Raw genomic sequence first — 13,231 nt, forward strand, 5'->3', positions numbered from 1 at the left:
ATTTAGGATGAAATGAGCAGAAAAGAGGATAGAACATACCCATGTACTCTTTTGCCATCTCCCCTCAATAATGCAGATCAGATGTCTCCTCTCTCTTCCATGCTGCAGAGAGCTTTTCAGTCCTGCCAGTGCCTCTGCCTGTGAGCACATACTGTCTCCACCTCTCAAGCTGCTACACAGCCAGACTGTCCTGATAAAATGGCTCTTCTGGGGGTGTAGCACCTTCTGTTGGCCCGTGAGAGGAAGTGCTGTTTTAATGTCTCTAGTAGGAATATTTCATTGGGACGAACAAGCTGATAAGCAGCTGCACACCAGCATAACTGGTATCTAGCTATTCTGTGTTGTGGGAAGTAGGGGGCAGAGTTGGGCCCTGGATCCACCCCTTCACACTTTAATGAAGGAAGCTGCTCCTCTGCTTGCTGACTACTATTAGGACTTGATTGAAAACAGTTTTATTTTCTGAAATGGCAGGTCCAAAGAATCCTTCATCTGGGGAAGTTCATATCTGGGTCAAAGACAGCAAGGACCTCCCACAGTTGCGCCCTTCTGGAGTTGACTCCTTTGTGAAATGGTAATTGTATGAGCTTTTTCCCATATTCACAAGTGGGGAAAATCTTAGTTTAGATGCAGGGCTCACACACACACCTTCCTGGAGACATCTTTTTGGAGGCGTGTTTTCTTCTAATGGTCATACCTAGCAGTGCATCAGTTCTTTGCACTATAAATAGCTGCATGCTATCTTAGGTGCAGTGCTCTGTTCTCTAGGATCATCTGGAGTGAATTGCCTTTTGTTGTTCACCATAAGGCAAATCCAGAAGTCCTTACTCTGGCAAAATTTCCACTGAAATCAATGGGAGTTTTGCCTAAGTGAGGATTGAGTAAAAATGGAGAGAGGGCCTCTGGGTCTGACCTTGTGCATTCAGGCAAAATTGAGAATTTTGTGTATCAAAGTGCGCACACACACATGCGCACGCACACACACACACACACGGAGGTAAGGGAGGCTTATCTTTGTATGCTCCTTTTTCTGTGAAAGATTGATATACTTAAACAGCGTGGCTGCTCCATTCTAATCATCACATAAGCATATAAAGTACAGAACCATAGTTTCAGTCTTGGTCTCAGCAAAACTTGTTCAAATTTATAAAGGCAGCTGAGATGGGGAAGAGTGAAGTATTGTGTTTTCTGGGGAGGGCGGGGGTCATGTTGGATAGTCAGCAGAACATGAGCTCCCAGTACAGTTCTGTGGCCAAAAGAGCTAATGTGATCCTTGGATGTATAAAAAGAGAGTGTAGAGTCAGAGTAGAGAGGCTATATTTACCTCTGTATTTGGCACTGGTGCAAGCTTTACTGGGATACTGCATCAGTTCTGGTGTCTACATTTTAAGAAGGATGTTGAAAAATTGGGAGAGTTCAGAGAAGAGCCCTGATTTAAAGGATTAGAAAACCTGCCTTATAGTGAAAGATTCAAGGAGCTCAATCTATTTAGCTTAATAAAGAGAAGGTTAAGGAGTGACTTGATTACAGACTAGAAGGACTTCTATGGGGAACAGAAATTTGGTAATAGAGGGCTTTTCAGTCTGTAATAAGATAGACAAATTTAAACTAGAAATAAGTTGCAATTTTTAACAGTGAAGGTAACTAACTATTGGAACAACTTACCAAAGATTGTGGTGGGTTCTATGCCTTTGCCATTGGCAATTTTTAAATTAAGATGAGATATTTTTCTAAAAGATGTGTTCTATTTCAAACACAACTGTGAGACTTGAAACAGTAACTAATACAGGGAAGTTCTCTGGCCTGTGTTACACAGGAGGCTAGACTAGATAATCACAGTGTTCCCCTCTGAGTTTAACAATCTATGAATCTATTAAATATGTCCAAAATATTGTCGGCTTTTCAAATTTTATCTGTTTTATGGAAAAAAGAGCAGTTTTCAACATTTCCCTTCAAACCGTTCTGACAAGTCTATGGGCTAGGGTTACAATTGGGGCCAGTTGTAGCCCAGGGATAGGTGAGTGTTGGGACATGTGAGTGGGCCCCAGATAAGGTTGGAGTTAGGGCTGATAGTGGTCTTCAGGCCAGGGTTACAATTGGAACAAGTTGGAGTAGCCAGGATAGTAGTTAAATGTGTTGTGACCAGTGCTGGCCTTGAGCTATCGGGTGAGAATTGGGACCTGTAGAGTTCTCTGGACTAGGGTTAGTCCTGGAGCTGTTAGGTACCCAGGATTATGGGTGAATGGTTACCATGGGAACTGGTGGTGGTTGCTGAGTTAGGGTTTGACTTGGGGCCTAATTCAAGACCCTGGGTAAGGGCAAAACTGGGGGGCCCAAGCTATGGTTTGACTGTGGAGAGGTTAATGTTGTCATATAGGATTTCTGTCTCTGAACTATGTTTAAGGTGGAGCCTGTAAGTGGCCTTCAAGTAAGGTATGGGGTACTGTAGAGTTAGGGATAGGGCTGGTTGAGGACCACAGACTAGATTTAAGGTTTGAAATCATAAGTGTCATTCAACTAGGGGTTGGTCCCCTAGGTTCATGGTTGGTAGGGCACCTTGGATGTGGATGTGAGTTGCCGTTAAGGGTCTCTGGGGCAAGTGTTTGAGCTGATGTTGATTGGAATGCTGCCAAAACACACAATTTTAAATATTTTCTATAGAGCCCTAGCTCCCGAATAAAAGTGATTACACAGAATTTTACCTTGCTTTTTTCTTAATGAAAGATTTTTAGCCTACTTGTTGGGGAGACAAGTGTGAACACATGAACGTTAAAATCCCAAACAAGATGACAAATAGAAGAAAACCAAATATATATATTTTTTTAATTTCATGAATTTAAGTCCAATGTCACAATTTTTTTAGCTTAAATAATGACTTTTGAATGGTTGAAGGTAGAGCTGATGGAATGGTAAGGATATGATCCCCAAACGGGGGTTAAAGTTGAGGAAAGGGATAGAGTTGGGGGTCAGCAATGGGGCCATCAGAGGGCCTCAGGCTAGGGTTAAGGTTAGGACTTGAAGGGCTCGCCCAGCTACAATTAGGCCAGAAAATGGCCCTGGGCTATGATAAGGATTAGGACTGGGGCAGGCAATGGCTTCAGGACTAGGATTAGAGGTGGAGCCAGCAGAGGGTCCCAGAGGATGGATGACAGAGGGCTCAGGCTTGGTTTAAGGTTGGGATCTATGGGCTTGCCTGCCTACAGTTAGGTTTGGGGCTGGCAGAGGGCTGTTGTGACAGTTGGGCCTACAGATTTATGCTAATTGTTCACAGCTGAGCTCACAATAAGTGAAAGTTCATGAAGTGTCACAATAACCTGCAGCAGCAAATGTTGATGGGGAAAGTTGCAAAAGGAAGACAGACCGATTGAACTGCTCCAAACAAAAAGGCGTACTGATATAACTCAAGGACTGTGTTAAGATCATGCTTGGTAAACAAGACCATGTGAGACTGAAAATCAAAATTGATGTGTCAGAAATTAGGCCTAATGAGTGGACGAAATAGTGAAAGGATGGGCTATTCCATTGGGGATGGAGGGATCCTTAAAGAATTTTTTGGAAGGAAAAATTGGCTACTGGAGTGAACTTCACCATCATGCCTGCCACTCCCACCATTTCCTGGGACCCCAGACCTTCTTTATTCTAATCCTAATCCTAAAAGATGTCCTGACTAGACTGGGTCAGAGAGGGAGAAAAATGACATCCCCACCTCTGCTGGCTTCAGCTAAATCCTGAATACCAACTGGGATGTGAGACTTTGTCCCCCTTCTTTCTGTTCTTTTCCTTCCCCACCTTTGTTCTCATTCCTATCCCTCTCCTTTTTCCTTCTGTCTGGTAAGAGTCTAGCTTAGTCAGCTAAGACTGTATATTTTGCAACACTTCTGTAAGCCTGTGAGCAGAATGAAGCTGCTAAAAGCAGTGCCCTAACCAGCTTGATGCTGGTACAAGTTTGCCAATCTCAAAGTTGCTGGTAAGACTGTGTGTTGTGCCTGTGTTTTTTCTGGCTGTGAGGTTGCAAGAATCAATGCCAGAAACAGAAGCTACATTTTCTATCTTTGGTGTTTTTTGGTTTCTCCTCTTTTTGCATTCATCTTGTTTTTTCTTCTAGGAAACAGGATCAGACTTTAATAACAGCAATGACCGTTCCAGCCCAACTCTACTAACTTCTTCTCTCTTCCCCAAAAAGGACAGTTACCATCTAAGATACTAAGAGGGATAGTCCTTCTAAAATCTCTCTAGCTAAAGGGAAAGGGAACAAGGGATGGTGTTAAAATGAAAGCCTTGTTTAATACTTTACATTTCAATTGCATTAACTGTTTTTCCTTCTTTTCTGTATCTTTAATAAATGGTTTTAAAGGATTTTTAAAGGTGTTTGCCATGATACTAAGCAGGCTGAGGTTTCTCTATCCCAAACCTTCTTTAATGTTGGACAATGACAAGGTCCTTAACACCTTTAACCCTTTGGGCCCATATGTTCCATCTAAATTAATACAAGGCCCTGAGCTAGAATTAGAGGTGGGGCCTTTGACTGACTGCAACACAAACCCTGGCCTGGCTAGCCCTAATCACCCCAGCATACGTTGAGGTTTGCAGCCAGTAGGATTCCCTAGGCTCAGGTTAGGGTTGGGGCCAGCAGAGGGCCCTGGGCTCAGGTTACGGTTGGGGCTGGTAAGTCTCGCTAGTCTAAGGCCAGGGGTGGGGACTGTATGACTCACTGGGCCAGAGTTGGAGCTAGTAGGGCTTGCTGGCCTATTAGGTTTGGAGCTGGTTGGGCTTGACAGGCTAGGATTAGAGTTTGGGGCTGGTTGGGCTCTCTGGGATATGGTTAGGGTTTGGATCAGTAGAGCTTTCCAGGCTAGGGTTTGGATTAGAGCCGTTAGGATTGGGACTGGAAGAGATCTGTGATCTAGGGTTGTGGCTGGAACAGGGCCCAACCTAGGGTAGGGCTGTGGCCTATGGGGATCCTCTAACCGTGGTATATTTCACCATGCTAGGCGTAGGGTTGGGACCAGTAGATGTTCGTTTTGGATTAAGGCCAGTAATTGTACCAATGCTACCCTTGGGTGTATTTCTTGTAGGAATCCCTGGGTTTGTGTTAGGGTTGGATCCTGTAGGACTTTCAGTCTTGTTTAGAATTTATGATGAGATGTGGTCCAGAACTATTATTAGGATTGGTACTGGATTATTGTTAAGTATCACAGTAATGGGGTTCTTGTACTAATGTCAGTTCAAGACATTGTTTATTTTAAAAAATCAAATTTAATGCATAAAAATGCATAATTTTTATAAATGCTCACCAAATCTTTGCCAAAATCATCAAATTTTAAAATAGAGAAAACTCTTCATGAAAACATTCGCTTTTAAGATGGGATCTTATGACAAAGTCTTTCATTTAAAACTTTTGACTATTCTAATGTCTCTAGAGACTAGTTGTTAAATTGAGACCAAATTTCCCCTAAGCTCACAATTGAGTCTGTGGACCCAGAAATTTTGTTCAGATCCATCCTTTCCAAAAAACAAAACCAGAAAATAGTTTTAAAAATTGTTTAACTCTACATGATTTTTTTTCCTCCTCTCTAAGCTATGTGCTTCCAGACACCAGTAAGAAGAGTTACCAGAAGACCAGAGTTATTAAAAGAGACCCAAACCCTGTTTTTAATCACACTATTGTGTATGATGGGTTCCACACAGAAGATCTGAAAGATGCCTGTGTTGAGCTGACTCTGTGGGATCATGAAAAACTAACCAATCACTTCCTCGGAGGGATCAGGCTGGGCCTTGGGACAGGTAAATGGATCCTTATTTGAGTCAGGAGAATTTTTTTTCTTTAAACTAAATTTTGTTGAATATTGTCGCCGCTCTACTAAGCCATAGAACATGATGGGGCCTTCTAGGTCTGCTTCATGTTGGAGGAGACGTCAGTGACAAGGAGTGTGGGTGTATTCCAAGTGCAACTTGATTTACATGCACACACCAGTCCTAGGTCAGAGGTGGTCATAAATGGCATGCTGGCAAACCCCTCTTTCAGGGATCTCAGCCCAGACACCAATATCCCTCCCACTGTTCTCATGGGCTAAAGTGGGATGGACCTGCCCCCAGAGGGTGGGAGAGTTGCAGACAGAGCTCATGCTGCACTCACCCTGACGCAGCAACTCCTGGAGTGAGGGGCTGGCTGGGCTCTGCTCCAACATTCTGAGCATGTGCCAGGCTCGGACAGGGGCCAGGAAAGGCTCGTGGGGAGGCAGACATGGTCTCAGAGCAAGGAGCACATTAGAGAGTACAGGAAGAGGGGAAGTAGGTTGCAATGCTTGGAGCAGGGAGTCAAGCCCAGCCAGCCAGCAAGCGAAGAGCCATTTCAACCAGGACAGGGGGTTTTATAGGTGAAAGCAGGACAGTCTTGCAAAACCTGGGATTGTTGGGAGGTCTGCACTAATACCTGGATCCTAGGAAGCAACTCTACCGCAAGAACTGGCTCTAGTTTGAGAAAGAGGAAACTCCCCTTCTTTTTGCAACAGCTCCCCCAAGTAAAGTACAGCACTTCTTCATTGAATGAATAGTGCTTACACAAGTTCTTTTTCTTAATGAGCATCAGCACTACCAGGTAACTCCCTCTATAACAATATATTGAAATTTACAAGACAGACCAATAATGAATACCTTACAATGGCATTGGATGCACACTGGGTACTCATGGTGCACAATCAGTGCTGAGTTTATGGTAGCTAGAAATAAAGCACAAAATGGAAAAGTATAGTCTGCTGGACATAAATATTAATTTGGATCACAGTAGTGCCAACAGCCCCCCACTGAGATTGGCACCCCATTTTGCTAGGTGCTATATAACATATTAAGAGACAGTCTCTGTCTCAAAAAGAAAAGGAGTACTTGTGGCATCTTAGACTAACAAATTTATTAGAGCATAAGCTTTCGTGAGCTACAGCTCACTTCATCGGATGCATTTGGTGGAAAAAACAGGAGAGATTTATATACACATACACAGAGAACATGAAACAATGGGTTTATCATACACACTGTAAGGAGAGTGATCACTTAAGATAAGCCATCACCAGCAGCAGGGGAGGGGAAGGAGGAAAACCTTTCATGGTGACAAGCAAGGTAGGCTAATTCCAGCAGTTAACAAGAATATCAGAGGTTTCAGAGTAGCAGCCGTGTTAATATCAGAGGAACAGTGGGGGGGTGGGGCGGGAGGGAGAAATACCATGGGGAAATAGTTTTACTTTGTGTAATGACTCATCCATTCCCAGTCTCTATTCAAGCCTAACTTAATTGTATCCAGTTTGCAAATTAATTCCAATTCAGCAGTCTCTCGTTGGAGTCTGTTTTTGAAGCTTTTTTGTTGAAGTATTGCCACTATTAGGTCTGTGATCGAGTGACCAGAGAGATTGAAGTGTTCTCCAACTGGTTTTTGGATATTATAATTCTTGACGTCTGATTTGTGTCCATTCATTCTTTTACGTAGAGACTGTCCAGTTTGGCCATCTCTGTCTCAAAGTTTACAGTCTAAGGTCCCAATTCAGGCAAGCACTTACACTTGTGCCCAACTTCAAGTGTGTTATTTCAGCAGGATTATGACTCTTAAAGTCAGGGATATGCTGATGTATTCTGCCAGCGTGGCTCCTAAAGAGACCAGATACCCACAGGGTGAGATATAGATGTCAGAGTTTCTGTACCAAGATTTCTATATGGACATCCATTAGAAATTGTGTTTTCTGACACACTGCTTCGCTGCCCTTCACTTGGATAGTTGTCCTTTGTTGCCTCTTTGCTTCTGTTCCAGTCTTACTCCCCCCACCCTTCTCAGGGGGGAGATCTTCACAGAATCTTAGACATGAATGGCTGGAAGGGACCTTGAGAGCCATCAGTCCAGCCTCCTGCCCTGAGGCAGAACTAAGTCGATCTAGACCATCCCGACAGGTGTTTGTCCAACAAATTCTAAAAAACTTTCAGTGTCGGGGATTCTACAGCCTCCCTTGGAAGCGTGTACCAGAGTTTAACTGCCCATACTGTTAGGTTTTTTTTCCCGCCCCTCATATTTAACAAATCTCCCTTGCTGCAGATTAAGCCCATTACTTCTTGTCCTCCCTTCAATGGACATGAATAACTGATCGCTGTCTTCTTTATAACAGCCCTTCATATGTTTTGAAGACTCTGATCAGGTCACCCCCTCAATCTTTTCTCAAGCCTAAATATGCCTAGATGTTTAATTCTTCCTCATAGATCAGGTTTTCTAACCTATTATTTTCATTGCTTTCTTTTGGAATCTCTCCAATCCCCCATCTTTCCTGAAGTGTGGTGCCCAGAATTGGACACAGTACTCCAGCTGAGGCCTTGCCATTGCCAAGTAGAGTTGCCTGTATATTACATATGTCACTCCTGTTCAAAGTCCCCAGAATGACATGAGCCTTTTTTGAAACTTTGTCACACTGTTGACTCCTATTCAATTTGTGATCCCGAGATTTTTTTCAGCAGCACAGCCAGCTAACAGTTAGTCCCCATTTTTTAATTGTGCATTTGTTTGTGGGTGGTTCCTTCCTAAGTGAAGTATTTTACACTTGTTGCTATTGAATTTATCCTGTTGATTTCAGACAGATTCTAACTTGTCAAGGTCATTTTGAATTCTAATCCTATTCTCCAAAGTGCATATGGCTCCTCACTGCTTGGTGTCATCTGCATATTTTATAAGCACACTCTCCCCTCTATTATCCCAGTCCTCCTGCCTTTAAACACAAATAGTTGACCTAAACAATAGTGCCTCCTAATGCAGAGATTATCAATATTACTGACACTAAAGAAATGAATTCCATTCTGCTGAAATCTGTTCTATGCCTTTTTCTGATGGTGCTCATTGTGGGTTAGCTTGCAGCATGTCGCATATTTAGGCCTTGGCAGATTAACATTTTCATGTAGAAAAATACAAAGTGCAACAAGTATAACTCAAAGAACTCTAAACTGTATTCATTTGTGATTAGACCAGGAAATTATTACAGGAGGCCTTTGCTGAGAGGGAAGAGGCAGAGGAAGTCTCAATGGGTTATAATACAGGATGAACAGTCCCCAGGGGTTGTTGGAAAACATTTGTAGCAATTGGAAGATCTTCCTCAGACCTATTTAACAGTGTGGGACTTGCAAGCACACCCTCTGTTTTCTCTCTTAACATGTCACCAAGAGTGTTATGAAGTTCTCAACTATGAAATGCAACTACAACAAGCTAATAAACAAGATATAAAAGTCACATTCAGGCTTCATTGTTGCCAATATGATCTGGTCCAAATTCAGACATTTATCTGGTTGGCAGTGTTATAGAATATAGGACTGGAAGGGCTCTCAAGAGGCCATCTAGTCCATTTCAACCCAACCCCCATGCTGAGGCAGGACCAAGTATATTTAGACCATCTGACAGTCATAAAAGTCTAACCGATTTTTAAAAACATCTAGTGACAAGGACTGCACAGTCTCCCTTGATAAACTATTCCAGTACTTGCCTATCCTTATAGTTAGAACATTTATTATCTAACCCAAATCTCCCTTGCTGCTTATTAAGCCCATTCCATCATGTCCTACCTTCAGTGGAGATGGAGAATAATTGTTCGCCATCCTCTTTATAAGATCCTTTGACATATTTGAAGACTGTTAATCAGGTCCCCTCTGATGCTTGTCTCAAGACTAAGCATACCAAGCTTTTTTTTTAAAGCTTTCCTCAGAGGTCAGGGTTTTGTTTTTTTTTAAAAAAACATTTTATCACTTTTGTTGCGCTCTCTCTCTCTAGTTTGCCCACATCTCTCAAAGTATGGCACCAAGAACTGGACATGGTATTCCAGCTAAGGCTTCATGTTTACTCCATTAGCCTTTTTTTGCTCTTTATTATGCTTATAAGCAGCTCATGGAATTTTTTTTTGGGGGGGGGGGGGGGGGTTGAGAAGGCAATACACTGCATTTATTGAAGATACAACAATTAGCATATGCATTTAATTACATACACATACTGTTCTGCTAGTTGTTGATTAGTTATTGGTTTAGACTTTGGATTAGTCAGTGGTCAGCTAGGTTGATTACTGGTAGGGAAGAGTCAGGTTTTCTAGGTTGCAACATGATGCTTTGGGGAAGTCTTGGCAGGACAAACCCAAAGTTTTATGGCAAGGCACTTTGTTTATATAATTTTTTTTTAAATTGGGACCAATGAGTTTTGCATTGTTATGCTGTAATAAATTGTTGTTTGAGTTCTTGGGTTTTTTTTATTGTGTTTATTAATTTTTAGGGAGTTATTTTATACTGGTTTTGATTGTTTTGTTTTTATTGATATGTTTGTTTTGTTTTTAGAGTTGTTAATTTTCCTTTTTTAAATGCTTTAATAGGGGTGTGTTGCAGCTTTTTGGCACTTTTACATTTGTTTGTGGGGGGGTTGTATATTTATATACAAAACAGAACTAATTTACACAACATTTTGAACAGGAAAATTAAATTGCAATGCAAAAGAAAACAATTATGGCTTTTTTATATACTTATTTTAAAATGCTAAACCTACAACAAATTATTAATCCTCAAATCTATTACAGCTTTAAAAATCAATCCAGACACAAATTCTGGCTAATATAATTTTTACCCATTAGGCCATTCCTTATTATTTAAAGAAATAGCTAGCAAAATATAATCAAATCATACATTAAAATAAAAAATGTAGCATGTATTGGTGTATATTAAATACAAACATAAAATGAAGGACTAGATTACATGCAAGAACATTTAAATTTAGAAGAAACCTCTTCTGCAGCTCTTGCCATGATCATGTCCTTGTTCTTTCTAAGGCACTAGCTACGGTATCTCCGTGGACTGGATGGACTCCACGCAGGAAGAAGTGGCCTTTTGGCAGGAAATGATGTCAGCCTCCAATGAATGGATTGAAGGATCACTGCCGCTGCGCTCACTGGCAGGGAGGAGGAAACTGAAATGAAACTTCTGTTGTACAATTAAAAGTATGAGCATATTCATTAGAATTTGGAAGCTCCCCATGACCAGGGAATGGAGCCTCTCCCCTATCTGCACAGGTGTCTGGTTAATTAGATAATGATTGCATTGTGCTTTAAAGATGGCAGGTGCTAAGTGGTGTTAATCTCCCAGTAGAGGCTTTAGAAGATGCTAAAGTGATGCTATGCTTGATTTTAGCAAAAAGCCAAGAAAACACATTGGTTACTTTTGTTAATCATTTATATACTCTTAGATTTCATTAGTCCCAGTACATTGGCAGGGAAGAAGTGTAAATATATATATATTTTTTAATACAGGGTTTTTTTTGTTACTGGATTTTGTGCTGTTTTTATGTGCAGTGAGACAGTTGTAATAAAGCTGCAGCTTGGCATTATCCATATTCCCTTTCAAGTGGTACGCTTCATACTGGATGCAGCATTGCAAGCATCATCTCAGAATGGGACCTTGCCATCCATCACTGATTATAATGTGGCTATGACTCAGGAAAAAAAATCCACTTTAGATTGCTTTGAGATCCAAGGTGAACCTGCAGAAAGAGGACTGTTTGGAGCAGACAATGTAGCAACATGACTAAGATATCAGAGAAGAATTCAACAAATTTAATTCCATACTACTTTTATTTGGAAGTGAGGAATGATGGTCTTGCAGCTAATGTACCAGCCCAGGACTCAGTAGATATAGGTTCTGTTCCCAGCCTTGCCAAACTTCCTCTGTGACCTTGGGCAAGTCACTTACTTAAAGGAAAACTGCAGTGGAATATAAATTAGGTTGCACTCAGCCAAATATAAAATATGATTAAATCACTGCTGGGCCAAATCAGTTCTTTCAAATGCCTTGTGTATATAAAATATTAAGGGTGAAATTATGATATGTAGCAAGCAGCTTTTGTGTCAGCCTGATGAGGTGTATAGAGAGGTCAAAACTGCAGCCACAAAACAAGGAAAGGAGAGAGATTTTTGGAACTGATGGGAAAGATAAGTATTCCATGACCTTACTTTGGTTCAGTATGTACAAACAAGTTACATAGTAAAAAGAGCTGTCAAAATCTCCCACTGCTCCCTGTACCTCTGGCTACTTCTTTGATCTTCCTTTCTCTCGACTGATGTCAACAAGTTGTGGTCTACGCTGGAGTTATCATTAAATAGTAGCTTTCGGGGATTTTGCATCTATCCAGTGCACATCAGTAGAGATTTTGCAACCATTTTAAATGCAGCTTTGTAATTTCCTCTTTAAATGTACATGTTCTGATTAAATAGAACCATTTCCCTCAGATACCAAATGATCTCCTTATACCTATCATTAGCATGGTCTGAGTAGCCGTACACACACACACACACTATAAGTTAGGGGCAGTGCCGCACTAAACAGAATCCTACTTGCCTAGTCCAGAGTGGTTACTCTTGGCAAAAAATTTTCTCTAGGTATGAGTAGAGCTCGTTGAGAAATCATGAAAACATTTGAAGTTTGTTTTCCTTTTTGAAGGGTTCAAAACTGATCCTTTTTTTGGTTTTTGTGGCTCTTAAATTTTAAAAAAAGGAAATTGTTTACCTAAACACCGATCTTAAATTACCACAGACTTTCAGCTTACCAAAAAAACAGGTCAGAGTAAGTAATAGACACTTTTTACAAACCCTGAAAAGTTAAGTTGATGTTGGTAGCTTTTTCCATTCAAAAATTCATTTTAGTAAAACAATTTTTTGACCAATGTTAGAAAAATGTTGGCCAACTGTAGTGTTGAAGCACTAAGAAATAGCTCATAGGAAAACAAGATCAAATGGAGATACACACTGTCTGAATCCCAATCTGGTTCATTTTGCTCACACGAAGTATCCCATTGACTGTCTCTGAAGTGTGAGACAAAGGAGCTAGATTGGTCCCACGGTGGGATTTACTCAATTTAAAATCTTAAGGCTACTCACGGTAGTAAAGTTGGTTTCAATGAAGTTTTCAGACTGGATTCAGATACTTTTACATTGAGTAATGCTTTACTCCATGGATAGTGCCATCAAAGTTGAGATGATTACTCCTTGGCTAAGGTGCTACTAAACCTGAGTAAGGGTATGAAAATCTGGCCTGTAACATACCAATTTTCTGCTTACATAGGAGCAGATTCTGATGCTCATACTATTTGAATAATACCTTACTCTGAGTCCCACAGTCAGTGGGACTACCATCTGTGGAGTGAAGTGCTATTTATTGTGAATAATGGGTATCAACATTTTGGGTCATAACA

At 41.1% G+C, this 13,231-nt stretch overlaps 1 protein-coding gene across 6 annotated transcripts in view; it reads left to right on the top strand.

Moving 5' to 3' along the window:
* LOC119861876 (synaptotagmin-like protein 4) overlaps positions 1–13,231 on the top strand; it is a 67,771-nt gene that overhangs the window by 53,037 nt on the left and 1,503 nt on the right. For 5 of the 6 annotated variants that reach the window (XM_043492359.1, XM_038417604.2, XM_043492356.1 and 2 more), the window contains 3 exons: positions 472–571; positions 5,576–5,781; positions 10,818–12,268. In XM_043492359.1, coding sequence (XP_043348294.1) covers positions 472–571; positions 5,576–5,781; positions 10,818–10,963 — 452 coding nt within the window. In that variant the 3' untranslated portion in view covers positions 10,964–12,268. Of the gene's footprint in view, positions 1–471; positions 572–5,575; positions 5,782–10,817; positions 12,269–13,231 lie in introns of those variants that run through there. The other variant, XR_006274250.1, reaches the window with a different exon arrangement.

The sequence above is a fragment of the Dermochelys coriacea genome, chromosome 9 (genome assembly GCF_009764565.3).
Source record: "Dermochelys coriacea isolate rDerCor1 chromosome 9, rDerCor1.pri.v4, whole genome shotgun sequence".
Taxonomy (NCBI): domain Eukaryota; kingdom Metazoa; phylum Chordata; order Testudines; family Dermochelyidae; genus Dermochelys; species Dermochelys coriacea.